The sequence below is a fragment of the Schistocerca serialis genome, chromosome 5 (genome assembly GCF_023864345.2).
Source record: "Schistocerca serialis cubense isolate TAMUIC-IGC-003099 chromosome 5, iqSchSeri2.2, whole genome shotgun sequence".
NCBI lineage: Eukaryota > Metazoa > Arthropoda > Insecta > Orthoptera > Acrididae > Schistocerca > Schistocerca serialis.
The window spans coordinates 490622843-490650531 of record NC_064642.1 but is presented as its reverse complement, the minus strand read 5'-3'; the positions used below and the strand labels follow the sequence as shown (position 1 = coordinate 490650531).

The 27689-nt window shown below is 40.9% G+C and overlaps 2 protein-coding genes across 2 annotated transcripts in view; one reads left to right on the top strand and one right to left on the bottom strand.

The window, feature by feature from the left end:
• LOC126480928 (uncharacterized) overlaps positions 1–3479 on the top strand; it is a 32259-nt gene extending 28780 nt beyond the window's left edge. Inside the window, exons 2-3 of the mRNA XM_050104340.1 lie at positions 1006–1131; positions 3278–3479. Coding sequence (XP_049960297.1) covers positions 1006–1131; positions 3278–3405 — 254 coding nt within the window. The 3' untranslated portion in view covers positions 3406–3479. The remainder of the gene's footprint in view (positions 1–1005; positions 1132–3277) is intronic.
• LOC126482026 (dual specificity calcium/calmodulin-dependent 3',5'-cyclic nucleotide phosphodiesterase 1-like) overlaps positions 1–27689 on the bottom strand; it is a 671133-nt gene that overhangs the window by 432008 nt on the left and 211436 nt on the right. The gene's annotated exons all lie outside the window — the stretch shown is intronic.

Here is a 27689-nt window from a genome sequence, read left to right as displayed (position 1 = left end):
CCGGATATGTAGTATCAGTTCTCTTACAGCCTTTAAAGACCGTGTTGTTGAAAAGTGTTGTGTTTTCTATTACTACGTTTTTCTCTTCCCACTATAGCCTTTTATATGTAATAATTTTCTCCCGTTGTTGGTTTTCGGTGTAAACTGTTGCTATGTTTCAGTATGTGTAGATCAGTTTCGATATTAGGTTGGTGGTGGTGGTTTTTACTCATTAGATGTTCTGCGAAAGTGGAATGTGAGCTGTCACTCTTCAGAGTTCTCAGGTGCTTTGTGTAGCTTATTCTGAAGTTTCTGCTTGTTTGTCTATGCATCGGGCTTGACAAGACTTACATGTCAGTTGGAATATTCCTTCAGAGCTGAATTTGTCTGACGTTCTTTTGTCTGAGCCTTTGTTGAACTGTATTGTTTGTTGTGAATGTTATTGGGATCCCTTGCTTTTCCGATATATTTCTAATTCTAAATGCTATTTTATTATTGTATGATGGTGTGTACCATCTGTTTCTTTTTTCTGCTGGGGTGTGGTCTGCTGTGTTTTGCATTAAGGTGAAATAACATTCGCATATTTGTGTTTTTACGCTAGCACGGACCGATGGAAGAGTTTCAAAATAAAATGATTGGAATAAAATTACTCCGTAATGAGCCGTTCGGGACCACAGCCTGCTTATACTAAAATACTCAGAAAATGTACCCGAACAATATCTTTGGAGTTCGGAATCACACTGTTTATATTTGAAGTGTCTGCTACACGCAGGACGTTCTCAGTGTGATTCTAATACGAGATGGCGAGAACAAACTGCAGAATATCTTGCTAGATAAAAGTAAAAAGCCGTTTCACAGTAGTACGTTTAAAAGATTTTTTTCATCTTTCACTGCTTCTTTTAAGTGGGTAAGTCGGAGTACAGGAGGATTTCAGTCATTAGTTTTTAGTCTCTTTCGTGCTGAAATAACGTAACCTGAGAAAAAGTTTGCGTGTGTGTGAATGAATGATATCTCTTGATGTTTCAGCGTTCAGCACTAATGTCGCCTGCGAGAACGACGACGGCTTCCCACCCGTGTGCATAGAACCGTGTGCACGAAGAGGCTTCGAACTGGCGCGCTGCGTCAACAGGGAGTGCCGATGCAACACCGACGGTCAGTCGAGAACGTTTTTTCCCCTAGGTTTCAATTTTTACAGTCATAAAGCCATCTCCAGCGTATGAAAAATACTTGTACACTCACAGTACCACAAACTGAAGCTGTCTCTTTGCCAAACGCATTTTTTCATTCATAGATCTACATGGCGAGTATGCCATAAAGTACTTGTACAACAATTGCTATGTTCATGATGTCTCGTACAAAGAAAACGCGTACAAGTCTTAAAAACAAGAGTATCTCCTCTTCCTCCCCCTCCTTTTCATCTTCTTCTTCTTTCGTTACGGCCTTTGTAGGCTCAAATGGTTCAAATGGCTCTGAGCACTATGGGACTTAACATCTGAGGTCATCAGTCCCCTATAACTTAGAACTACTTAAACGTAACTAACCTAAGGACATCACACACATCCATGCCCGAGGCAGGATTCGAACCTGCGACCGTAGCGGTCGCGCGGTTCCAGAATGAAGCGCCTAGAACCGCTCGGCCACGCCTTTGTAGGACCACGTGTAACCCTTTCATGGATGCATTTTCTTCTTCTACCGCAGAAGCTGTTTATCCTTTCTTTTTTTCTCTCGGGCTTTTCTTTCAAGGTCTTCAGCACTCCCTTCTCATGTCTGTTGCACTGGTGGCGCTCTACCTTTTCCCGTATCCTTCCTGTTATGGAATTCTTTCACTTCCACTTTGTTTGCGAGTTTGCACCACTCATTCTGGAATGCAACAAATCACTTGGTCCTCCCTTTCCTCTTGCCCTAGCCGTTGGTTCCTATACCAATTTTAGTCATTTTGTCCATATTAATCCTGATAACACGCCCCGCAAAACTTGCTGATTTCTCCTGATATTATCTTCGTGCTCAGGACCCAGTAGTTTTCTCTCTTCTTTCTCTAGTTGGTCCGCACCATTTATTTCTAGTATTATCGTCTACGCCGATTATAGTATCGCATTCCTCACCGTTCTCTTGTAGTGTATTATCTTTGCATCCGTAGAAATATTTTTTTTTATTGCATGTATCTTTGGTCATACAGAAGGTTGACCTCATCTTCGTCGTCTTGTTTATTTTTCCCTCATTGCTCCTGTTTATTACTGTTATAAGTTCTCGCAGGTATTTGTATTTGTCCACCTTTTGATAGGTGTCTTCTGGTGTTGTCCTACTCTAGGCGATCCTCAGTTCCACTCTCCTGGCTATTTTCTTGGGTTGTCGAATTGTTTCTTTGTATCTGTTTCCGTCTCACTATCGTTATGCCCCCCGCACAGTCTAGGTAGTCCGATTGGACTCTATTGACTTTTTGTCTCCGGCTTGCGTCTTTGGTGTATCCATTTCCACGCTTATTGCTTTGCGCTGTCTGATCACTTCATCCAGCGCTATGTTAAAGAAAACCGGTGACTCTCTCTCCCCCTGTATGACACAGGTGTTAATCTAAAAGCTATTCACATAGTGCTACTCTGAGTCTTACCCTTACTATCGTCTTAGCATCTCATTTTCATGAAATATCAGCTATAAAACAATAACGCAATAAACTAAAGTTTACCAAGTATCTCAGTTACATGTGAACTGTCAGATCTCTACTACCACCGCCGCAAGTAAGTCTGGCGACAATCTGAAGAACTTGATCTTTGCTGTTTCCAGGACCAGTATCACATTGAAATATGTGTGGTATGTTTGTTTCGTATTCCACTGTATGGGATCTACGCAAATGAATAGCGCACTACATGACCGCCCCCTCCAGAGACTACCAGTCTTCCACCCATTGTCCCAGTGGTTTCTTGATGATCCCTTCAAATATGCTGCAAAGTCTAAAAAAGGGACCTTATGGGCAGGCGCTCTTATGGCATTTGAAAATGAGTGCGTCAGCATCAATTTCTTAAACCAATACGATGCTATTTAAAAAATCGCCTTTGATCATTAGAAGCTTTCCGACCACAGTTAACTATAAAACAAATTAAATATTTCAACAAAATTCCGGTAGTTAAATTGTTAGCGTGAAAGTCCAAGAGTCGTGAAGTCATTGGTTCCGTTATCCCCAACACAAACATTAAAATGTAGCTTACCTGCCTACCTTGCTCTCACATACATAAAACACATGCCCAGTGTAGACAGAAAGTCAAGAACACGATCGTGATACTCGTTTTTCTGTGTCTGTCAACAGCCGTGGACACGAATGAGCCGTGTTCTGCCAGCGACGGCTACCCATCTCCCTGCTGTGGCTTCTGCATGAAGCTGCTCAACTACTCCAGGGCCAGCTGCGTCAACGACAGGTGTCGCTGTCTGCCCTGATCCACTCTTACAGCTGTAGCCTGCGTGTGCAATGTATCTTTCACAGTCTAAAATAAAACATTTCGTACCCTGAACGTATGTTTCCTGTGTGACACTCGTCTCCCTAATCAATTTAGTGGTGTCTGGGAATTCGGAAAATGAAGTAGATAACGGCGTACAGTATTATAAAGCGTTTTATTTGTTCAAAAATGCCGCATTCATATCTTCCATCAAGAATCCATTCTATTGTTTCTCTGAATGTGTATATCTCTAGTTTCCTGGAATCGGCTACGTACTCAATATCCACAGAAGTTTCAGCTGTCGTCTGTTTATTCTAATAGAAATATATTCTCTTATAGCTGCATTTTTATTTAATTTTAATGTTTGTCCCATGTATGTATAAAAGATTCCAAGTCAATACTGTCTCATTCTCAGTTACCAGTTAGGCATGGTGCATAAATCGAATCCCGTAAGTACTGTTACTGTAACTTGATGGAACGGCAGTTTTCGATTGATGATGCCCACGTACTGGAAGATAAGGCAATATTATCTTCGAGTCGACTACACATACGTGAGATAAACATTAAAATAAATTCAAAAAATACAATTGTTAAGAAATAGATTTGCATTTCGACAAACATATATACTTCACAAGTAATATATTGCCTGACTATCAGTATTTTAACAGTCAACCTCAGTACCACTGGTACTTAAATCCAATAGAAAAATGGAACAAAAATATGATATAGAACAATAAACAGAATGGCAGACACACAGCTACAGAGTAGTAGCTGCAGATGACTGACTGAAAGTGTGTGTTTATTTCAAATATACTGAAAAACGTAAGTTGTAATACAAGTTTGACTTCTAAGTAGTGACGAAGAAAGTATCCAGGATACTGATGTCACATACAAAGAATCGGAAGGCGGTTTTACCAACGCAGCATGCAAATCTACATCTACTTACATACTCTGCAGGCCACTGTTCGGAGGCCGAGCGGGGTAGCCGCGCGGTCTTGGGCGTCTTGTCACGGTCCGCGCGGCTCCCCCTGTCGGAGGTTCGAGTCCTCCGTCGGGCGTGGGTGTGTATGTCGTCCTTAGCGTAAGTTAGTTTAAGTTAGATTAAATAGTGTGTAAGCCTAGGGACCGATGACCTCGGCAGTTTGGTCCCATAAGACCTTACCACAAATTTCCGCTGTTCGGTGCATGGCGGATGATACCCTGTACCACTACTAGCCATTTCCTTTCCTGTTCCATTCACAAGTACAGCGACGGAAAAACAACTGTTTATGAGCCTCCGTACTAGCCCTAACTTCTCTTAAACCATCGTCGTCGTTCTTACGCGAAATGTACGTCGGCGGGAGGAGAATCGTTCGGCAGTGGGCCTCAGATGCGCGTTCCCTAAATTTCCGCAATAGGGCCTCGCGAAAAGAGCGTCGTCTTCTCTCCAGAGATTCTCATTTGAGTTCACAAAGCAACAGACTGCAAAAACACCGCTGATGAGACAACAGTTACAATTTACTACGTAATTTACGACTGCCTACAGTAGTCAATAAGATGAATTATTGTTAAGTAATAAGCATGCTGCATGTACTCTATTATTTTCGTGTCGATGTTGTTGTTATTGTTATTTGTGTTGCAGTGTTCAGCTGCAGACTGATGTAATGAAACTCTCCACAGCAGTCTATCCCGTACTAGCCTCTCTCCGAATAGCTACTGCAACCTACATCCCGTTTAACCTACTAACTGTATTTATGACTAGGTCTCCTTCTACAATTTTTACCTCCTCCCCCGCCCCCACCAACACACAAATTACACTCCGTTATCAAACTTACAATTCCTTATCGCTTCACGAGGTGTCCTATCAACTGATCCCTCCTTTTAGTCACGTTTTCCCTAACATTTTGAAACAGAATGTACTTGCATTCTTTTCTCTCCTCCCTCTCCCTTCACACACAAGTATCCAGATTTATATGTCAACACGTACCAGCGTCCACGCTGTGCAGTGGTAAAGAGAGGAGATTGATGAAGACAGAATTGTTTTATCAAAACTAGACATGATTGTCTTAATGGGATTTCCGTGATCGTTCATTAAATAAAAATATGGCATTTCAGTCTTTGATCGCTATTTTTATTAAAAATAGCGATCAAAGACCAAAATGCCGTATTTTTATTGAATTGTTTTAGGCCAACGACAATAAGGCCTTTAGTGACTATGCTATAGTCTGTTGAAACGAACGTGATTAAAATGAACGAAAATGTTACTAAATTGCAGAAAAAATAAAACGTTATCGAGAACACAGAAACTTCTCGTCTGAAACACAGGCACAAACATCTATCAGTCGATTAATCAATAAAGTGCGCGCGCTGGCTCGCTCACTCACTCACTCACTCTCTCTCTCTCTCTCTCTCTCTCTCTCTCTCTCGCTCTCTCTCTCACGCACGCACGCACGCACACACACACACACACACACACACACACACACACACACACGAACAAAATGCTTGCCATATCTCAATTCTTGATATAAACGGCGTAACAGGAAAAAAAAAAACTGAAAGAGAAAATATTAATAGACTGTAGCAGATACATGTGGTTGACGTATCGCTAAACAAAACAGGTTGCACCACCCAGTCTGCAAGCGCCAAAGATATGACAGGCAAGTAAGAGGTGTGCAATGGAAACAGACTGTCTTTACAGTAGCAGAACTGAAAGAGGCAGAAACATAAAAACTTCTTTCTGTGTTAAGGATGAACTTAGGCAAAACTAATTGTGACTTGTGCACAGCAGACTATGGTACAACAACACGAATCAGAGTCATGTAAGTTCCATGAACTTTTAGGTGTTCATTTTCGTTTAATTTTTCGTTTCTTACGTTCTAAATAACAAACCTGTCTTTCCCCGGATGTTCATTTTACCAGCATTCTATTAGAAACGGAAACAAAAAATAAATTGTGTTTGTCGTGTAACATCCCGGACAGTTTCAGCACGATGGGTACTGCTACTTCACTTGTATACAAGGCGAGCGTCTCTGTGGCAATCCTCCATCATAGCTCTATATGCGGCGACTTTTTTCGCCTACAGCGACTTGCGTTTCACAATTGAAAGCCGTCAAAGGTGCTGCCAGGTGTCACGTAGTTTTTTAAGTTCACTCAATTGAGGGAGTGTCTTAGTAGTAAAGAATAAGTGTATTATATCTTCGTACATGATGCTGCATTTTTTCACATGTGTCGTTTATGACGTCATATCTACTGATGTATGTGTCGTACTATAATTTTGCAGGTACATTCAACAGCATATGTGGATACTATTTGCAAAATGTGTTGCGAATAGCGTTAGTAAGAAGGAAATAATAAATTTAAAGGTTATGAAGAATGTGGCAGTTTTTCATGTATCTCAATGTTTACGACGTCATATTTCCTGAACTATCATAGGTGGTTCTTACCTCCACAGCGAGTGTTGCCTGAAAGAAAGAGATATTGGTACCAATTTTAGTTAAAATCCGTCCAGTGGTTTAGGTGGAGACGTGCATCATAAAGCACAAGCACACATCCATTTTTGTAATAAGTATGGATTTCTGTAGCCATTTTAGCATAATGTAAACGACAATGGGTAAACATTCCTGTTGCTGCAGATCAGTCGAGGTCACATGCTAAAATATCCGTAATATTAATAAAATATCAGCAAAGGGACCCAAAAGTAATTCATCAGGTATTGTGGACGTATGAACTTTTACACAAATACGGCCGCCAGCATAAAAATGTACAATTACTTTGGGCCAAACGACGCTCCAGCTTCAGACAAAATAAGATGGTGAGCCAGTCGTCGAAGCTTCAGGTGATGGGCTGTCCTTGCATTTGAAAAAATGACGAAGCTTTGGAAAATAGAGCCTCATATACCTCAAATCCCGAGGTTCTCTCAGACATGACTAATTCGCATCAGTCTGGGGCTGGATGTCACCAACACACCTACATAGGATGAAAAGATTGGTATCTGCATATTGCAAAGGTCACCCAGGTTGACTTGTCGGTCCCAACTACATGACACTGGGATGCTCAATATCCGAAAGACAGCGGATCATACTTTATACAGGATTAATAAAAAAGGGAATAGCTCTACCCATCGCATTACGACAATGCTGCTGCAGGTACGGAATGAGGATAGCGCCAGTCTGGCTAGATTTTTGGAACGAGCGGATATCCAAATCTAAACCACTTGTTTCAAGACCAAGAATACCTTCGAAGAATTAACGTACTGAGAAATCTACAGTTTAAAACAATTCAGTCAATTATTGTCTACGTTACTGTAGTTTCACATTACTTTTATGTCTTACAGTTGGTTATGAATTACTAGCGATCCGTCCGGCCTTCTCACGTATGGCACTAAGTATCTGCGTCCGGACAACTGGTCTGGCTTAGTGTAATAAATTACTTAGTTAACTTTCATCATGACACGGTGTAGCTTTTAGCGAAAGCCGTATCAAAATCCGTACAGTAGTTTCTGAGATTGGCCTTCAAATACGGAAAGAAAAATGTGGTGGAGGACTACAGTTTATAATATACAGCAAAAACAGAGATTGTTTAAATTAACTTAAATATCAGATGTAAATTAAGTCATCCAGGGCAAAGACGACTCAATATACTTTTCATGGGTAAAATGAATCACGCAAATGCCAAAAAAAATAAATACATAAAATCAAAATAGGGGAGAAAAAACGTACAGAGAATACATCACGGAAACTCAAGAGGGCCTAAGGAACAACTCTCGACATCTACAACAACAACAACAACAACAACAACAAAAACAACTGGCCAGGCGCGAGTAGGGCTCGCGCACTGAGGTTCCTTACAAACGTAATTGTGTATATCGACAGCTCATTCATTCCGGGAATCGAGGACCTCGCCGAATTTTGTCTATTATAAACTTTTCTAATAGCACGATATCGGTCCTGGGGCTTCCAAGACTTTCAAATATTTTATTTTTAATTTCAAGCATGAAGTCGCGTAACAAATGACAAAAGAAATATTTTCTCGTATGATATTATAGCAAATTACCAATTTCCTGATGTTTTTCCTTTACTTGTACTGTGAAACCATTCCTTTGGCCGAATTCAGTGATTCTACGTCAAGGGAAAGTATCTGATAGGTTTCAGTGAGGGAGATTACGAGTATTAAAATACGTGACGTAAATGGCCGTATCTTCTGGTTGCGTTATTTTGGAAGCTAACGTTTATTATACCACCAAGGTACTAAGATCTTGGTACGTAATATAAATTTCAACCGCATGCGTCTATGCGTTTCCGAGAAAAAAGTGGTCTTAACAGACGAAAGGACGAACAGAGAGCCTGATAACAAATGACAAAAATGTTTTTCGTGTGGTATAGCTACAAATAAACAACTGTCGGATTTTTTCCTTTGGTTGCACTGTGAAATATTGCTTCTTAGCAAATTTCATGGTTCTAGGTCAACGAGAAGTACTCTTTATGTTTTGACGACCGAGTTTGTTAACATCAAAATATCTAACAAAATTTTATTGCATTAAATTAGAAGGTTCATATTTTTCTTCTCCAAGCGACCGTAGACCTTCATACGTGACATAAATTTCAACTTGACGCGGTTACCGGTTCCTCAGAAAAACGGTTTTGCACAGTCGGACAGACAGAAACGAGGACAACAAAGCAATCCTATATGGTTTCCGTTTTTACAGAGTGTGGCACGGAATGTTTCTCCACACATACAAAAATTAGGCACTACAATGTATGAACCAGAAGCTCTGTATGCCAGCGAAACTAGCACAGCTCACATAAAGGCTACATGGAAAACATCCTTCAAGACGAATGCAAAATTTGGAGAAAGAGTATGGGCGAAAACGGTCAGAAGACGGTTATAAGAAAAAAAAAAATCAGAAAATTATCCAGACTCGCGGCAGACATTCGGAAACAAGATTAAAATTTTATGGACGCTTCCAGAAAACTCCCAACAGCAAAACGTTCCTACAAAATTTTAACATAACCTGAAAAACCATTCCCATAATTCAACATGTAAAACAAAACAAAAAAAAAAAAACAAAAAAAAGGTCTGTAAAGCTCCCAGATAAATTCCTCCGAAATTTTAAGCACTGGCTCGTACAGAGAAAAAATTTACGGATAAGAAATGCAGTCGGAGAACGAAACTGCGAAGGAAACATGAACAAAATGAACTGAAGAAAGAAATAGAATTCACGGAGAAAAAATGAGAGTTGCATTGAAACTCAGAAAATTGAATCATTAGGGTTTGCATAATTCAAAAGGGGCCAATCGCACAAGTTAGATTGTGATCTAATGATCACTGCCACGACGAATGTCGTAATCACCGCCACGACGAATGTCGTAAGTGATCTTAAAGCAAAGAGCTACGCAGTGCGACTACGACAATTGATTTATAGAATGAGCAGATTAATCACGAACAGAAGCTGTGGTGGAGCATTTACTGAGAGGTTCTTCCTGCGTTAAGGCTGACGTAAAAGACAGATTATAAGAATTCGCAGTTGTTTGATAAGAATTAACGAACTGTGTAGAATCATATTTAATTCCAATGCTTTTTATTGGAAAAATCTTAAAACTGACACTAATAAGTCGAAGAAAATTTTTTTGTGTCGCAACAGGGAAATGTCATCATCCGGAAAGATATGCTGGATAGGAAAAAGACAAAAAAAAAAATTACACCGTGAACAGCATTCAAGTAACAGTGGCGGAAGGGAGTAACGCTAAAACTGGGGACGAGGTGGTTCGGAGGGAGGGGTGGGGGGAACAAGGATGCCGTTAAACACAGAATGACATTTAGTTCCAGAGTACTGAGGACGCAAGTCGCCGCAGTGACTCCCGATGAAATTGCGCCGAGTGATTGTCTTTTCTCTCGCGCCAAATTCACATCGCGTAGACGGCCAATCAATTTCTACGGTCGAGATGGAGTCGGAGGACGGAATTGTCTGCTTTATCAGCTTTGGCAGCACGTCACCGACGCGGCCGTCACTGATGCGGTTTCCGCGGCCGATGGGGCCTCTTTCAGGGGTCATCTCCTGTGGCATGGGGCTCACAATTCACTTTCACTCCCCGGGGATTGTCTGGGACAGGCGCAGCTCGACTCGGGTCTGATATGGCCGATGCAGTGACAGAGTGGGCAGAGAGAACTGTGTTGGTTTTCATCTCGGGGCTTCCGCAGCTGGCGAAATGAGAAAAAAAACGGAAACAAAACGGGGGAAGAGAGACGTGGGCAGAAGAAAGGCCGCGCTGCGATAGCCGACGAATGCGCTGTTGGCTGTCTGTTTTATTAACAGAGGCCGCGGCGCCTCATGCATATCAAAGCACTGCGGGATCGTCTGGTAGCCGAGATAGCCACACATGTGCGCGCGCGGTATGCTTTACTCACATGGTGCGTGTATACCTTTGTTTCGAAAATTACGAATCGTAAATCAGGGAGCTTAAAGTTTATCCAGTTTGTGAACCACTGACACAGAACGGGGTATCTAAGTAACGCTGACATCGTTAATATTGATATGCTTAATAGTCCTTACACTGTGAGGCGTAGCGCCTTACATCATACCTATTGAGATCACAACAGCAGTGAACAGTCCCGCAGTATGTCACGATCGGAACAGCTGGCGTCAGATGCCCAATTGCGTGTAGTTCCTATGCAGTCTGGCAGAGGTCGCTAGCTGACGGACACTGATTAAGCTGCAGTCAAAGTACTGTCATTTTTATTTGCAGTTCCGTTTGCTTAATTATCTAATTGTTTATTAACTGCTATTGTAATTATGCTTGGCTATGAGAGCGAATGAAGGTGTGAATGTGAAATAATGTTTTCTGTAAAGTTTTTATATTATACATTGAAGTAACTGGTCTCGTGAGGAATGTTCGAGAATGGCGTGTGTGTTAGTCATTCGTACTGCAGGATTTATTATAAACTATTTCGCCAGTTTATGGTGCTGGGGAAATAAGATTATGATTTCGGTAAAGAAGTTTTGTTAAGGGGGAATTTATTTACGCTAATTTACGGTTCTGATTCAGTGACAAATTTTGTCTGGTTCTGCATAAATGCGCTGGGTTGAGCGGGTTTGATGCTGCTTTCCGATTGGCTGTGTTGTTCCCCTGCTATTCAGAAATTAGCATATCTGCGCGTATTTTCGGAACAAGAAACGTCTTTTGTGTTGAGAAATGAGTAGAGTCGCGGCTTGGATTCCATAGTGATCAGACCTATTGGTAGATGCCCCGATAAAAATATTATTAATATTGTGATATTTCGGCACCAAAATGTTGGAGAAGTGCCGAAATGTGTGGAAGAGAGTTCGATTTAATGTACAGTGTGAAATTCAGAACTTTTGGTGTACTGCTTACTTACAGAAGTGAACTTTTTGTTCCGTCAGGCTGATTACAGTAACATTTGAGCGAGCTATTCTAAAAGAAACAATCCATTTATAAACTTTTCGTGAAGGACAATTAATAATTACAATAAACTGGCTATGGTTATGAATGATGCGTGCGTGTGGACTTTCCAGACTTAGTGGAACTAGAGTAAGACTTGGCAGTAACTGATGTATGCAAGCTTACCATATGAGTGAAATTTTACGCACATAAGTACTTTCATTTAACTATTATTAACCTTCCCTCGACAATACAATTTTTAGTGGTTACGAGGTGTACAGTTGTTTCTTTTCTACAGCTTTTTCCGGCTGAGAACTGCATTTCAGTAACTTCATGGAGACGTGGGTGAGATTAGATTCACCACAAGGTGAATGCAACTTTATACGCTGCAACAATGCACTCCGCCGCCGCAGCTGTTTAAGATTCAGAACGAGAACTTTCATAGGCGATATTACGCTAAGTTATTTCACAGCACAGGTAATTTTCATAATGTTTTTCGCTACCGAGATACTGAAGCTTTATTTATTGTTCAGCTAATTCAACATTTACATGATGTAGCCTCTTTAATCTTAAGCTAACAAATACGACTTTTATCCCAGTGGTCGGGTGGTCTGCCTTTTTGTCCTCGTCAGTCTCTGGGTTTCCACTCTAGTATTGTCTTTCCCCATCCTGTGTCATTTTTTAGTGCGAGATGTCCAGCACATTTCCATTTTAAATGCATTACCCATTCCACAACATTCTGGATTCCTGTTACTGCCCTTATGTCTTTAGTTTCCGATCTTTCGTAACGAGACCTAGCAGTGACCTTTCGTAATTTTCTTTTGAAAAACACGTTTAAAATCCAATTTTCACCGCCCTATATTAATGCGGGAAGAACACATTGTTCGAAAACAACTTTTTTTAAGCTTCTTGGCGTATTAGATTTATAAACGATTGCGTTTCTTCCACAAGGCATCTAGCTTGATTCTGATAAAAATATTCGGGTTTTAAGTCTTCATGGATATAAATTAACTGTACTAGACAAACATATTCGTAACAAATGTTTAAACAGTGGTTGTTCGATATTATTTATCTTACAAGTTATTCGCTTACTCTGCGTAATGCTTGTTTTGGACAGATTTACTTTAAGGACCAGTTTTTCGCAACTATCTGATGATCCTTTATAGAGGAATGCAGTTCCACCATATAGCTGGCCAGGACTATTATACCGTCTGAAAATCTCAAATTAGTGACTATTTATCCATTTATTCTAACTTCCATTTCTTTCCAATTAATTTTGGACACAGCTGTCTCAAGGACTGCTATAAATAGTTTCGTTGAAACGGTGTCACCCTACTTAACTTCTTCCAATGGAAAATTCCCTTGTGTATTTTTCCACGCTGAAAGAAGCACAACTTGTTCGGTCAATGCCTGTATAACTGCAGCGTGGCTGACAGAATCAAAGGTTTAAGGATAGTGGCGTTCCATATTCATCGGCTCGAATAATTACTTCACACACTGTGTGTACACGGTTAATAACAGTGATGCGATTTGTCAAGAGTGTAGTGTACACTTTGTAGGTAAGAGGGGGTAAACCGATAGGCCAGTAATTCTTCAAATTGCGAAGATTTCCTTTTTTGTGTAGAAGGACTGTCTTTGCTTCGTTTCATAAACGGGGTGCAAAGGGTATAAGTGCAGACTAAGGACTGTATAGTGAAGAACAATCTGTCAATAGGTTCATTTGCAGACTAATAATAATAGCTATTAGTAGTGTGTATTTATATAGGTAGGTACCTCCAAGCGTATGTGGCAAGAGCAAGCCGTTAATCCTTATTTTCTCCTGGGCAACAGGTCAGGTGCTGGGGTACGAAAGCTTGGACACAAAATGGTTAGTCTACACTGACGGTCGTAATCCACTTAATGATGCAATTACGACTGCATAAATCATCAGGTCATAAAGTCTGTAACGTGTATGTGGGAAGATTGTTCTACATAGAGAGAAAAATAATCAACAACTGTGTGTGTCCATATTTAGGTACCATATATAATAATATCTGCGCTTACACCCATACCCTGTATATATGAAGTCGATCCTGTGATACTATGTGTCTAGTTGGTCCAGTGACTTATGAACAAGACGATATGTAATCAACCATGTGGTCACTGTAATGTCTTATCTCTGGCGTAGTTCGATCCGTAAATGAAACAGGCAGTTTTCATTATGTGAATGATCGTTTTCCCAACTGAACATCTCACCATTTTTCAGGCGAACAATGGGAAATTTCGGTAGACAAAATGAGAACCAAACACCATTACTGTGGTCTGAAATCAGCTCACAGACCGTGTAATATTACATTATGAAATAATGTGTGTATAGATGTGTGGGAACTGGCAGTGAGAAGTGAATGGACAATAAAGCACATGCCTTTTACATTATTAAATAACTCCTTTGAACCGAGGAAATGGTACCCTAGGGATAAACCGAATTTCTGTTCGAAACAGACTGACCATGTGTCCGGTGGCAGGGGGATAGAGATTCGAATCTCCATCCCCGTCTCGATTTAGTCTTTCTGTGGCTCCCCTAAATCACTTCAGGCAGTTGCTGGAATGGCTCCTACTAAGAGGCCACAGCCATACATCCCACTATCCCTGTCAAAGAAGACCTGTAAGTATATACGAGGGTTGAAACTTTAATAGTGGCAACTATTTATTTACAGCTCGTACAAAATAGATACATGTTTCAAAGTCTTACTGACCTTCAAAGTAGTCACCAGTATTGTGTATAACTCGTTGCCAGCGATGTGGAAGTCGTAGATACTCTTAACAGTGCCTGTTGTGTTAACAGTTCGAGCGGCGCTGTCTATTGCCTGACGAATTTGTAGCAGTTCTGAAGCGAATGCCGTGAAGTTTTTCCTTCAGTTTAGAAATCGAGTTGACCTTACGAGGGCTTATGTCATGGGAGTGAAGTAGGTGGTTTAGCACTTACCAGCTCCATCAGTCAAACAAATCAGTAACAGCTTGCACTGTAAGTGCCTGAGCATTGTCCCGCAAAATGATGGTCAGCTCCTGCAAAAAGTGTCATCACTTCTGTCTCTGAGCTGGTCGTAGGCTGTGTTCCAAAAATGAACTGCAAGCTAACCTTCCCGAACTGGCAGAGATGGTTTGCACAGATTAAGTGGCAATACAGTGGGAGCCGTCAGAGCTAGGGGCCCATTTGTGTCCTGCTGGCGGGATGAGTCTAACCCGCTCGCTGTCAAACGCCAAATACTATACATCGAACTATAGTAGTAATCATGAAACTGTATTGCGTTGAAACTCCGGCAGGATCAGGTTAAGTGCGGTAAACTTCCCCATTACTTATCGGTATAACACGCTGCATGCAAGTCCCTTTGCACCCCCCCCCCCCCCCCAACCCCCCCATCCTCCGCATCACCTTTGAAATTACACACGACCTAATCGCCGTGTAATGAAACCGAAAGTCCTTTCAGACTTATACACTTCGTCCAACGCTGTTCTAATTTGTTGATCCCTTCCGAATAATATGAATTGACCAAGTCTGCAAAATAGCTATTAGTTGCTGCAATCACCGCCTCGTTTGAATAAAATCGTTGTCCTGCCAGCCATTTCTTCAAATTGGGGAACAAATAGTAGTCCGAGGGAGCCAAGTCTGGAGAATAGAGGAGATGTGAAACGAGTTGGGATCCTATTTCCAATAATTTTGCGGCCACATCTGCTGAGGTGTGTGCTGGTGCATTGTCGTGATGGAAAAGAACTTTTTTGCGGGCCAATCGCCGGCATTTTTCTTGCAGTTCGGTTTTCAATAACGGTGAATAATATGCACCCGTAATAGTTTTACCCTTTTCCAGATAGTCGATGAAGATTATCCCATGCGAATCCCAAAAGACAGTCGCCATAACCTTTCTGGCCGAAGGAATGGTCTTCGCCTTTTTTGGTGCAGATTCTCTCTTGGTAACCCATTGTTTAGATTGTTGTTTGGCTTCAGGAGTATAGTAATGTATCCATGTTTCATCCACAGTGATGAAACTGTGCTTAAAGTCCTGCAGATTCTTCCTGAACAGCTGAAAACCATCTTGCAACACTTCACACGATTCCGTTTTTGGTCAAGCCTGAGCAATCGCGGAACCTATCTTGTGGATAGCTTTCTCATGTCGAAATGTTTATGCAAAATGTTATGTACCCGTTCATTCGAGATGCCCACAGCACTGGCAGTCTCACGCACCTTAACTCTTCTGTCATCCATCACCATATCATGGATTTTATCAATGATTTCTGGAGTCGTAACCTCCACAGGGCGCCCAGAACGTTCAGAATCACTTGTGCTCATATGGCCACTCCGAAAATTTTGAAAGCACTTATAAACTGTTCTAATCTAAGGTGCAGAGTCACTGTAATGTTTATCAAGCTCCTCTTTAGTCTCCTGAGGCGTTCTGCCTTTCATAAAGTAATGTTTAATCACCACACGAAATTCTTTTTCGTCCATTTTTTGACAATCACTCGTCTTCCTTGATTCCCATGAATGCAAAACACAAAGAAATAGACCAATATGACTGAGACTTGGTATGCGTTCTTTCCAAAGATGTCCTCGATAGGCGCCGGTGGTGCCATCTCTCGGACTTTGCACGGACTTATCAAATGCCACTCGTATATGAGCCTAGACCAATTGTTGTTGTTTGAGCTTAGTTGTCGTTTTGTTATCAGTTCAGTTCTTTTTGCAGTTGAGGTGCTACCGTTAGTTCTTTCTGTGCCGTATACTGTTGCGATAGTTTCTAATAATGGATAAGTTTGGAGAAAGAAAGAAGAGGAAAATCGATTTTGATTCATCAGCTAGCGATATCGTAAGTTAAAAATACGTATGCACTACCACAATAGCCTAGTTACCTATCTATAGCAGTTTAATAATAGTACTGGGTTCGTTATTTGGAGGCTGGTAGAACTTTGGATTGCAGTATTTCAGTATTTCACTTCGCTGCGGAGCGGTAAACATCATTACAAATAACATTAAATTAAAATCACTGCATAAAAATACACTTGGATCTGTCTAGGTTGCCCTAAAATTGCGTTGATTAGCAAAAAATCATCCAAACGGCGATGGTTGCATTTCTTTCAAAATTTTGCTCAATATTCTATTATTATTAGACCGAACGCCAAAATATCGACACATACCTGGTATGGTCAACCAGCGGTTATGGGGTATGTGAAAACAGAATATTCTATAGTACGTGTGTATCTAAAACTTTTTTTTTTCAGTGGGCTGCTTGAATTCATTCGAATCGAGTGCGGCTTGAATTGATTCGAATCGAGTGGGCTCTGCATTCCCCCTTTCCATTTCGCCCAAAATCTATTTACGCTCTTGTACTTTAATAACTGAAGCCAGTAGTTCCATGCACAATCTGCAGCTGGCTAGATTGGACTGTGAAAAAATTGGGACTTTGTACGGGCGCTGATGACCGCGCTGTTGTGCGCCTCACAAACCAAACATCATCATCCATGTACAGCTAAATCTTAAAAAATGCATGCATCCATGGACGTACAATTCAAAGAAAAACAGGCAGTGTCAGAATCCAATCTTTTGCTGTGATGCATTTTATTTTATTTTGAAGCAATATAAAACAAGCAGTTATTTTCCACCGACTTGGGGTCTCTGTGCGTGTTGGGCAGCTGAGTTAGCAGTCCATGGATTCGGTTGGCAAGGTGGTTTGAAACCGTCAGCCAGCAACCTTGAAAATGGTTTCCTGTGGTTTCCCATTTTCAGTTCAAGCATACGACGAGGTTAGTTCCGCATTAAAGCCACAGCCATTTCCTTCCACACACCTTTCTTTCCTGAAAGACTGCAATTCCATTAAAGGTGCAGCCCCTTTGTTTTGATGAGAACAGCTGCATCGAAGGCGAGCTGAGCAGCTCTTTGGAGATTCCAAACACTAAGAACCATATGATAAATAAATAATTATACAAATTCTCCGCATTTAGGCTCATGCATTTGCCTGCGACAGGCGTTAATGCAGAAAATGCAAAAAATGGTTCAAATGGCTCTGTGCACTATGGGACTTAACATCTGAGGTCATCAGTCCCCTAGAACTGAGAACTACTTAAACCTAACTAACCTAAGGACATCACACACATCCATGCCCGAGGCAGGATTCGAACCTGCGACCGTAGCAGTCGCGCGGTTCCGGACTACAGCGCCTAGAACCGCATGGCCACCGCGGCCGGCCAGAAAATGCATTTCCTTACATTGCGGTAAGTGAGAGATGCATACTTCAATGAGTAAATTTGTGAAAGTGTAAGGTTGAATAATTGAAGATCCTTTGCATCTTCGTTACCAAAAACTGTTCTAGCTCCTCTGCCAAACAGATCTCTCATTATCCCAAAAAATTAGCGCTCGTCCGTTCCTGATCACTTTCTCAGCTGAAATCCAGACTGAACGAGGAGGAGTGTAAAATGACCTTGGAGGATGAAGTGAGACTGGAGCTTGATTGCTTCTTAGTGGTTTGTCAAAATACAGAACTCCCAAGTAACGAGATTCTATCTGCACTCGGTGAAAACTCCGAGATCATTGTCGAATAAAATTGTTTATCGTTCTTTATGGAAATTTTAAGAATAGATCAAAAACATGAGTCGTTTTATAATCCTCTTCCTTTGACAAAATTCTGGGTGCGTCCTTGTTGCATGTAAATAACTGTGGTCTTTGCTTTACGCGCTGAGCGATTAATATCGGCTGTATTCGACAAGATATTAGAGAACTTTCACCTGGAATATTGCGTTTTGTGAGATGCGTTTTGCAGGATTCTGTGTATGTTTCTGTTATTAGATAAAGTTTGCTGCGTTCGTGATGTGCATGTTGAAGCAATATGCAGGCGGAAAATGCAATTACACGGCAGCTATAAATGGAGTGACAATTCAGTGAGAAAATGTCCCGGGCGCCGTAGCAGCTGTCCTAGTAAACACGAGCGCCGGGAATTCCCCGCGCCGACAGGCGTGGTGTACTCTGCTAAACAAACGACAAACAAAGCGCACCTCCCCGCTGCGAGAGGCGTAGCCGCCGACGCGGCCCGAACTGAGCCGAGCGCCCCCGCCCTCCCCCGTGTTTGCTATGCCGAGGCAGGCACAGCCGGCTGTGACGTCAGAGCTTGCGTCATCGGTCGCAATGTAGGGAGGGCTTCCTCGTCTCACTGCTGTCGGCCAGGCGTCCTCGGCGGAGTACGCATAGCGTGCGTCGCACTGTTCTCAACAGAGGGGCAAAGTGACGTCGCCGGCTGATGAGTCGCTGACGGCCGACGAAAGAGAACGACCCTCGAATACCTCACTCTGTGACTATCACGTGACAACAAGGCGATGTGCAGTGTGAGCTGCCAGCATTCACGAGGTGGAGCCAGGGTGGCACTGGTGTTTCCTGGACAACTACAGTAGCAATAACTATTTAGAGAAGGAACTTGGATGCGTTTTCTGATCTGTTCACTAGTGTCCCGTGGCTCTGCTTTCTAAGGTGTCCACAACTGCAGTCTGACAAGTAAATGTTGTGATTCTATTTCATGGTGTACTTGGTGTGAAAAAAAAGTTTTCGGCAATTATATGAAGTTAGCTGCGGCGTGAAATAAGGATATTACGGTGCTGTAAAGCAAACATATAGCCCCACGTTCGCAAGAAAGTCTGAACATTTACGTGCTGAAACACACATTGCACGCCTGAGCAATGAAGATCCGACAAAACGTTATATGCCTTTATCCCGCCGTTCATTCATCGCGATCGCAATAGACAGACACATTTAATTCGGTTACTACGTTCCGGGTCTGTCAGGAACGTAGGGTACGAAGTTCACTGATAACGATCGACATGCTAATTAAAAACTTAATATGGTGTAGCACTTAATAAAAATATACTTTCACGGATTACTCAGTTGTGTAAAAAATACATCGTGTGCTATTGTGGTGGCTCTTAACTATTAACAGTGTGGCCTCTGACATTTCAATTAATCATTATTGATATGCGTGACAGGGGAACAGGCGGGTAAACATCATAACCTACGTGAAAATTAAAGCAAGATTGACTGCGTAACGCGAACAATTCTGTATTCAGCCGCTACTGTACATTATTACGTATCAGATACAGCTTAAATGAATGTAATTATATGGAGAGAACTGAGCATGTAAATGACGTCTAATTAACCCTGCAATACTATACCTACGCATACTACCCGTGAACGCTGTATTGGGGAACAGTATACTCCAATTATTAAAATAATGAAATTCACTATTCCAGTGGTGGAAATTCGAGTTTTATTGCTATGAAATTATTGTTAATAATCCAATGAATAGCGAAATCGATTTTCACGTGGATAATTTACATACGATCAGGGCACAAAGACACTTTGTGTGTGCTCCAAATATATCTGTTACAGCTTTCAGACCTAACTGTTGTATCTCTGTTGTTCTTCCTGGGACAAGCACAGCAGCGTCCTGCACTACCAGTACTCTCTTCTTGGATAGTTTGTAGCGGTGTATCTTGAGGTTCTGATCCAAAACTACCGCTTCATAACCGACTATCACATCGTCTTCAACACGATCATCATTGCTGCACTTACCTTCGTCTGTATCACTGACTCCGTATTCACTGCTCTTTCGACGTAACTTTCATCTTCACAGTAAAATGTGCTGTGATTCGCCTGGTCGGATTGTTTTGTCACAATTTTCAGTAACACTAATTAATAAAATAAAATAACTGTATTACGTCGTCAACCAGCATGATTTTGTATGGGTGCGTAATTTCCGTTTTGTTGAAGTATTTTTTTGCGCTGATTTTAGATCTGTTGTTAGATTTAATTTTTCCGCAAGTCAAGTGTACTCATTTTTCATTTGAACCTAAGTTCCACAGAGAGAAATTGTAGTGTAAGTAAGAGAAATATAATTTTAGTACGACGGAGTAGCTGACCACACTTGTCACACCCTTCTGGCTGTTGGGTGGGAAATTTTAGTTCATTGTTGAAATGCTATTGTGTTATGAGGTTTTATTTGTGATGTTAAATGTAGTTTCGCAGTTTCTTAGAAATGATTTCCTGCAAGTTTGATACGTATTCTGTTATAGTCAATAATTTTTTTTCTGGGTTTGTGACCGCATTGTCAATATGTAAGACTACCGACGTTTCGGTCACTGTTGCAAGTGACCTTCTTCAGTGACCGAAACGTGGATAGTTTTACATATTGACAATGCGGACAACAAACCTAGAAAAGTTTCATTGACTGTGACAATGGCCGTGGAAGCCTACATTTATATGTATTCTGTTATATTTGTGGTGATTACGCAATTGCTAAGCGAAGAGAGGACATTAATAGTCTCGTGAAAAAGTCTACTACGCGTATATTGGTTAAGGCTTGGTGATCAGGGCAAAAGCTGGTCACCACACAAGATTTGCCGTGCTTGTGTTGACGGGATGAGACAGTGGAAACGTGGGAAAGAAGATATCAATGGCTTTTGCAATTCCCGTGATATGGAGAGAGCCGCAAAGTCGTGTACGTGTTATTTTTGAGTGGTTAACGTTGAAGGTCATAACACAAAAATTGAGAAGGTTATAAAAGATCCAAACATTTCTTTGGCCTTACCGTCAGTTAAGCTTAGTGAATCTCTCCCTATTCCAATTCCACCTACCATTTTTGAGGATTTGCAACAGAAGACAATTTAGAAAATGAATAGGACGATGATGATGATTACAAACGGTAAGATTTCTGCACCAGAATTATTTCGTCAAAATCAACTAAACGTTTAACTTGAGTGTTTTCACGTCCAACTCTCTCGCGGATTGTAAAATTGTTGCTCTTTGGTTTATTTATTCTCTTTGTAACAACACATTTACGAAAAGAGTTACGTGAAATACTTTTAGCAATGCTGTGCTTTGCTTTTCTTTATCATCATTACCTTTTAGCGGAATAAAATGTATATATGGAAGTCTTATTGTTCTGTATCTGGCCTACAATTTAAGGAACGATTTTTCATAACTGCAACTCATGCTAAGAATCAATATATCTTCCCTACTTCATAGTGATTAAAAGTTGAAATTACTTTGTTATGAACACTGATGTTACAGTTCGTGTGATCGTTCAAAAACACAAGTTCGCAGTGGATTTTATTTCTCGTTAAAATGCTATTTCATACCACGACTAGCCCAAGAACATGAGACTCTCATTAAAAAATACGTTGTCACTATAAAGTTTGCCAGATCAGAACGGAGCACAGCAAGATTCCTATCAGATTCTGAAGGTACATTAAATTATTTGCACTGTAAATTATATCCTATCAGCAGCCCGCGTCAATCTGCAACACATCATAAAATCTGCTGATCTTCACTGCCAGTCTGGGAGCTAAAAGAAATAATATTATTTTTACTATTATTTTACCGCTTCCTTGCGGTATGCTCGACTATATTGTAAGTCGTTTAAATACACCGCGGCAGCGGCTCTTCGTTCTCCACGCAGCTCAGCACCACAGATAATATTTATATAACTGGAAAATGTCTCAACAGGATGGGATAATATGCAAGCAAGCTTAACAATAAATAATACAAGTTTTCATTTAAACACCTCTATTAAAACCTTTAAATATCTCAGTGATTACAGACCTTTGTGAATTCACACGTAATGGCGTACATTGCTTAGTCTCGACAAAAGAATGCTACATTGGCGTTCTCTACGACAACAACAGGAGATCTTACTCGCACAACTTCCAAATTAAGACGACAAAGACATTCATATTCAACACGTATTATATACTAGTTCCTTTTTTAATCTCTGTTTAACATTTATCTTCTGTGTCGGTTTTGTTACTCGCCGACGCAGACGTTTTCAGAAATAAATAATAAAAAAAATACATAATTTTATACAATGACACAATATGATACATCTAATTCTCTAATTACTACATAATATATTGTTTTTGTTTCTCTAGACGTTACAGTGTGACAAAAGATGATGCCGAATTGCTTGGATGAGATTTGAAACGAAAACATTTACTAGCCGGAGTATCATTCTCTTGGGATAGGAACAGTGAAAATGAATTATTAATATTCCTTAAAGGAGAAGGCTATATGTTTTTATTTATTTATTTATTTATTTATTTTTATATCGAGGGTGTATTGAATTTCTGTCGCGTCACTTACGAACCAGGTCAGTGGAGATCGTTCATAGACTCAACAACATGTAGACTGGAAGATGCTCTTTTACATACTGGAAATCTGTTTCGCTCAATACCTGTTGCCCATGCAGTACACCATAAGGAGACGTACGAAAATCTCAACGCTTCGTTGAAATACGTTAATAATGAAAAAAAATTCTTGGACAAATGTGGGGATTTGAAAGTAGTTGCTATGTTACTTGGTCAACAATCTGGCTAAACAAAATGAATGGGACTGGCGAGCTGAAGTTAAGCACTGGAAGATAACTAACTGGCTTGAAGGAAAAAACCCCTTAACCCAGTTCACAGAATATAATAATGAAGCAATTATTCAATCAGGTAAATAGCATTTGTAGACTTAGAGAAAGCTTTTCACAATGTTGACTGGAATACTCTCTTTCAAATTCTAAAGATGGCAGGGGCAAAATACAGGGAGCGAAAGGCTATTTACAATTTGTACAGAAACCAGATGCAGTTACAAGAGTCCAGGGGCACGAAAGGGAAGCAGTGGTTGGGAAGGGAGTGAGACAGGGTTGTAGCCTCTCCCCGATGTCGTTCAATCTTTATATTGAGCAGGCAGTAAAGAAAACAAAAGAAAAATTCGGAGTATGTATTAAAATCCATGGAGAAGAAATAAAAACTTTGAGGTTCGCCGATGACATCGTAATTCTGTCAGAGACAGCAAAGGACTTGGAAGAGCAGTTGAATGGAATGGACAGTGTCTTGAATGGAGGATATAAGATGAACATCAACAAAAGCAAAACGACGATAATGGAATGTAGTCGAATTAAGTCGGGTGATGCTGAGGGAATTAGATTAGGAAATGAGACACTTAAAGTAGTAAAGGAGTTTTGCTATTTGGGGAGCAAAATAACTGATGATGGTCGAAGTAGAGAAGATATAAAATGTAGACTGGCAATGGCAAGGAAAGTGTTCCTGAAGAAGACAAATTTGTTAACATCGGGTATAGATTTAAGTGTCAGGAAGTCGTTTCTGAAAGTATTTGTATGGAGTGTAGCCATGTATGGAAGTGAAACATGGACGATAAATAGTATGGACAAGAAGAGAATAGAAGCTTTCGAAATGTGGTGCTACAGAAGAATGCTGAAGATTAGATGGGTAGATCACGTAACTAATGAGGAGGTATTGAATAGAATTGGGGAGAAGAGGAGTTTGTGGCACAACTTGACAACAAGAAGGTACCGGTTGGTAGGACATGTTCTGAGACATCAAGGGATCACAAATTTAGCATTGGAGGGCAGCGTGGAGGGTAAAAATCGCAGAGGGCGACCAAGAGATGAATACACTAAGCAGATTCAGAAGGATGTAGGTTGAAGTAAGTACTGGGAGATGAAGAAGCCTGCACAGGATTGGGTAGCATGGAGAGCTGCATCAAACCAGTCTCAGGACTGAAGACCACAACAACAACAACAACAACAAGAACAAGATACTATTACTTTCTCTTCACGTCGAGTTTGTATTAATGAATGAGGTCATTAAAGCACTTCCAAAAAACAGTTACTGCGTCCAGTACTTAGTAGCAAAATCCCAAAATTGTTTCATGAGAAACTTAAAGAAAGGGTGCTTGTGTGGCCGGGTATCCGAAATTTAATGAAAGACAATTTGTTTGAAAGTACAATGAATCTAGTGGAAAAAAGGGTTAGTGTTTCGTTTCAAAAAGTAATAGTCGACCTTTTTGAGTAACAAGAAACTTCCAAATTACAAAACCATGGTTAAAACAATGTTGCAGAGCTTCATGAAATTTAGACGTAACATGAGTGTGAAGCTTCCTCTTCTGCGTTCACATACTGATGTTATCCCTGCGAACCATGGCAACGTTAATTTTTTAAGAACAAGGAGAATGGTTCTACCAGGGCATCAAGGAGAAGGGAAAGAGGCATGGGGGATAGTGGAATGCAAAACTGATGCTTCGCTACTGTTTTATGCTATATATGGATGGTATTGGTGAAGGCAGACAATTAAGGAGAAGTTTCGTTCCATGTCAGAAACACCTTGATATAGTGATATCAGCGAAGCTGAACAAAATCGTCATTTACGTGTTTTTGTAATGACTGTTAGAATCTTTAAGTTGACCTATATCATTGTTTACTCTAACGTTGTGTGGAGTGATACTATATAAGGTAACAAAATAAATCATGTATTTTAATATAATTTAAAAATCCCCTGTTTCAAATAAAATGTGATTTCAGCTAAAACTTTGTATGCGATTTGTACAAAAATCTGACATGATATAGAAAAACTAAAATGAAATTTGAAATCTGAATGAAAAATGCTTTAAATATAGTCTTAAAGTCATAAAACATCGTTCCAGAAGTTTTAAAATGCAGCCTATAATTACAGTATTAGCTCCATTATATTATTATTGTTATTATTATTGCCGGCCGCTGTGGCCGAGCGGTTCTAGGCGCTCCAGTCCGGAACCGCGCTGCTGCTACGGTCGCAGGTTCGAATTCTGCCTCGGTCATGGATGCTTGTGCTGTCCGTAGGTTAGTTAGGGTTGAGTAGTTCTAAGTCAGGGGACTGGTGAACTGACATGTTAAGTCCCATAGTGCTTATTATTAATGGAACACTCGCGCACTTTTATATTATCATACAAGATTACATAAAAAAGGAAATGTGGAAAGAATACTTACAGTAACACTATACTGTGTTACGTGGTGGCCCAATAATGCTTCTAGTTAAACATAATGAGTGGGGAATACAGTACTTTACCAAAGTATTTCAGGATTAAATTATGCGAGGGATAATATACATAATGAACATAAACCCCACCTGGCCATTCCGTGTTCCGTCGATTTTACGGGAGGCGAATGCTGAGATTATTCCTTTCAAACGCTACGGATCACTTTGTAGTACAGCCTTGTACTATTCAAGCATGGGCTCAGTTTTTATTGGCCATGATATGGACGTGACGTTAGCGCTTCATCTTCAGCTTTGAGCGAACACGTGGACAAGCAGGACAGAGTGTAACACAAATATACAGTATGTGTTCTCGGTTTCACTGGTGACCAAGTGCCATTCAGAGAAACAAAATAGGGTCACCAGTTGCTCACCGACTAAATTAAGCTATCAGTAGAATTCACACCTTCAAAAAACTGGTATGTAATGGAACATATAGAGCCTGGAGTCGAGCTAGGATATTTTCTAGAACGTAACAGCACGTTTGCTTGTGATAGTTTTGCTCTTATGTGAACAGATTACAAGCTGCTCCGTGGTTCGGTGTTCGCTTTAGAACGGGAAGATCGATTCACAACCGACAAGCTGCATCATTGCACAGAGTGCTGAATACAAGAGATTACCACCTTCTTCAGAGCCACGTGAGCCTATATGGTCATTCAATCTCGCATCCCAACAAATTGTTACACGTAGATATTTGTATGAGTTGATGGATTACAATCGTGATTCATTGATATTGTTGTCATACAACACTAATTTTCTACGTCTTTTGAAAGACAGTGTGGCCTACTAATTTGTTACAGTATCGTCTATGCCAAGTTTCATGTACAGTGCAGGACTTATCAGAGGTTGTAATCAATGCAGCCGAGATTTTCAAGTTCTGATCACCTCAAGAGACATTGCGCCAATACGGAGTAACGCCGTCTCTACCCTTGATAACGACCTAAGTCCGACCAGGAAGAGAGTCCAGAAGTTTCTTCAGGTATGCCACGCCCAATTCAAGCCACTCATTAATAATTTCGAGGGTCGTTCAATAAGGAAGGCAAATTTTTTTTTCTCGGCCATTTTCGTTTGAAAAATGCGGAATTTGCTGTGGGACATTGTGGAATATTCCCTCCTCAGCCCCTATAGTTTCACAAAGTTCCGATAGGTGGCGGCACTATACGTAGCCTTCAAAATTGCGTCTATCACAGCGACGCGTTCCAAGCAAAGAGCTGTCATTGAGGGCCTTTTAGCGGAAAAAAGAGTATCGCAGATATTCATTGGCGCTTGGAGAATATCTACAGAAACCTGGCAAAGAACAAAAGCACAGTGAGTCGTTGGGCGAAGGGTCTGTCGTCCTCGCAACGAGGCTGCGCAAACCTGTCCGATCTCCCGCATGTTGGCCGACCACACACAGCTATGACTCCTGCAATGTTGAAAGTGCCGACCCGCATTCGAGGCGATCGACGGAACACAAACACCTCGCTGCACGCTGCACGTCTCTGTTGGTAGTACTGACACGCTCGTCCACCATCTGGGATACCCAAAGGTGTGTGACTGCTGGGTTTCTCTCCGCCTAACAGAAAAATGCAGAAAAAATTTCACCGTGTTTGTCGCCATAAAAAAGCAAACGGACTTCTCAGTCAGTGGGACAACGCAAGGCCTCACACATGTCTGCGCATCCGAGAGGATTTCACAAAATTCACTGGACTGTTCTTCCTCCCCCACCCTACAGCCTCGATCTCACACCTTCTGATTTGCATCTGTCTGGCCCAGCGAAGAATGCAAGTCCACAGGAAGCAGTGCATGGATGGCTGTCACGTTACTGCGGTACCATTCGGGCATACAGGCCTTCCCAGTAAGGTGGCGTAAGGCCGTCTCAGTGAACGGAGAATACAATGAAAACTACGATTTTATAACCAAAAGAGTAGGGAATAACGTGGTGTATTGGAATCCTGAATAAAACCAACCTACTTCTAGAAAAAAATGTGTAGCATTACTTATTGAACGTGAAACGTCCCCTTCGAAATATTATACATGACTGTGCTTAAACTGACACACAATATTTTTA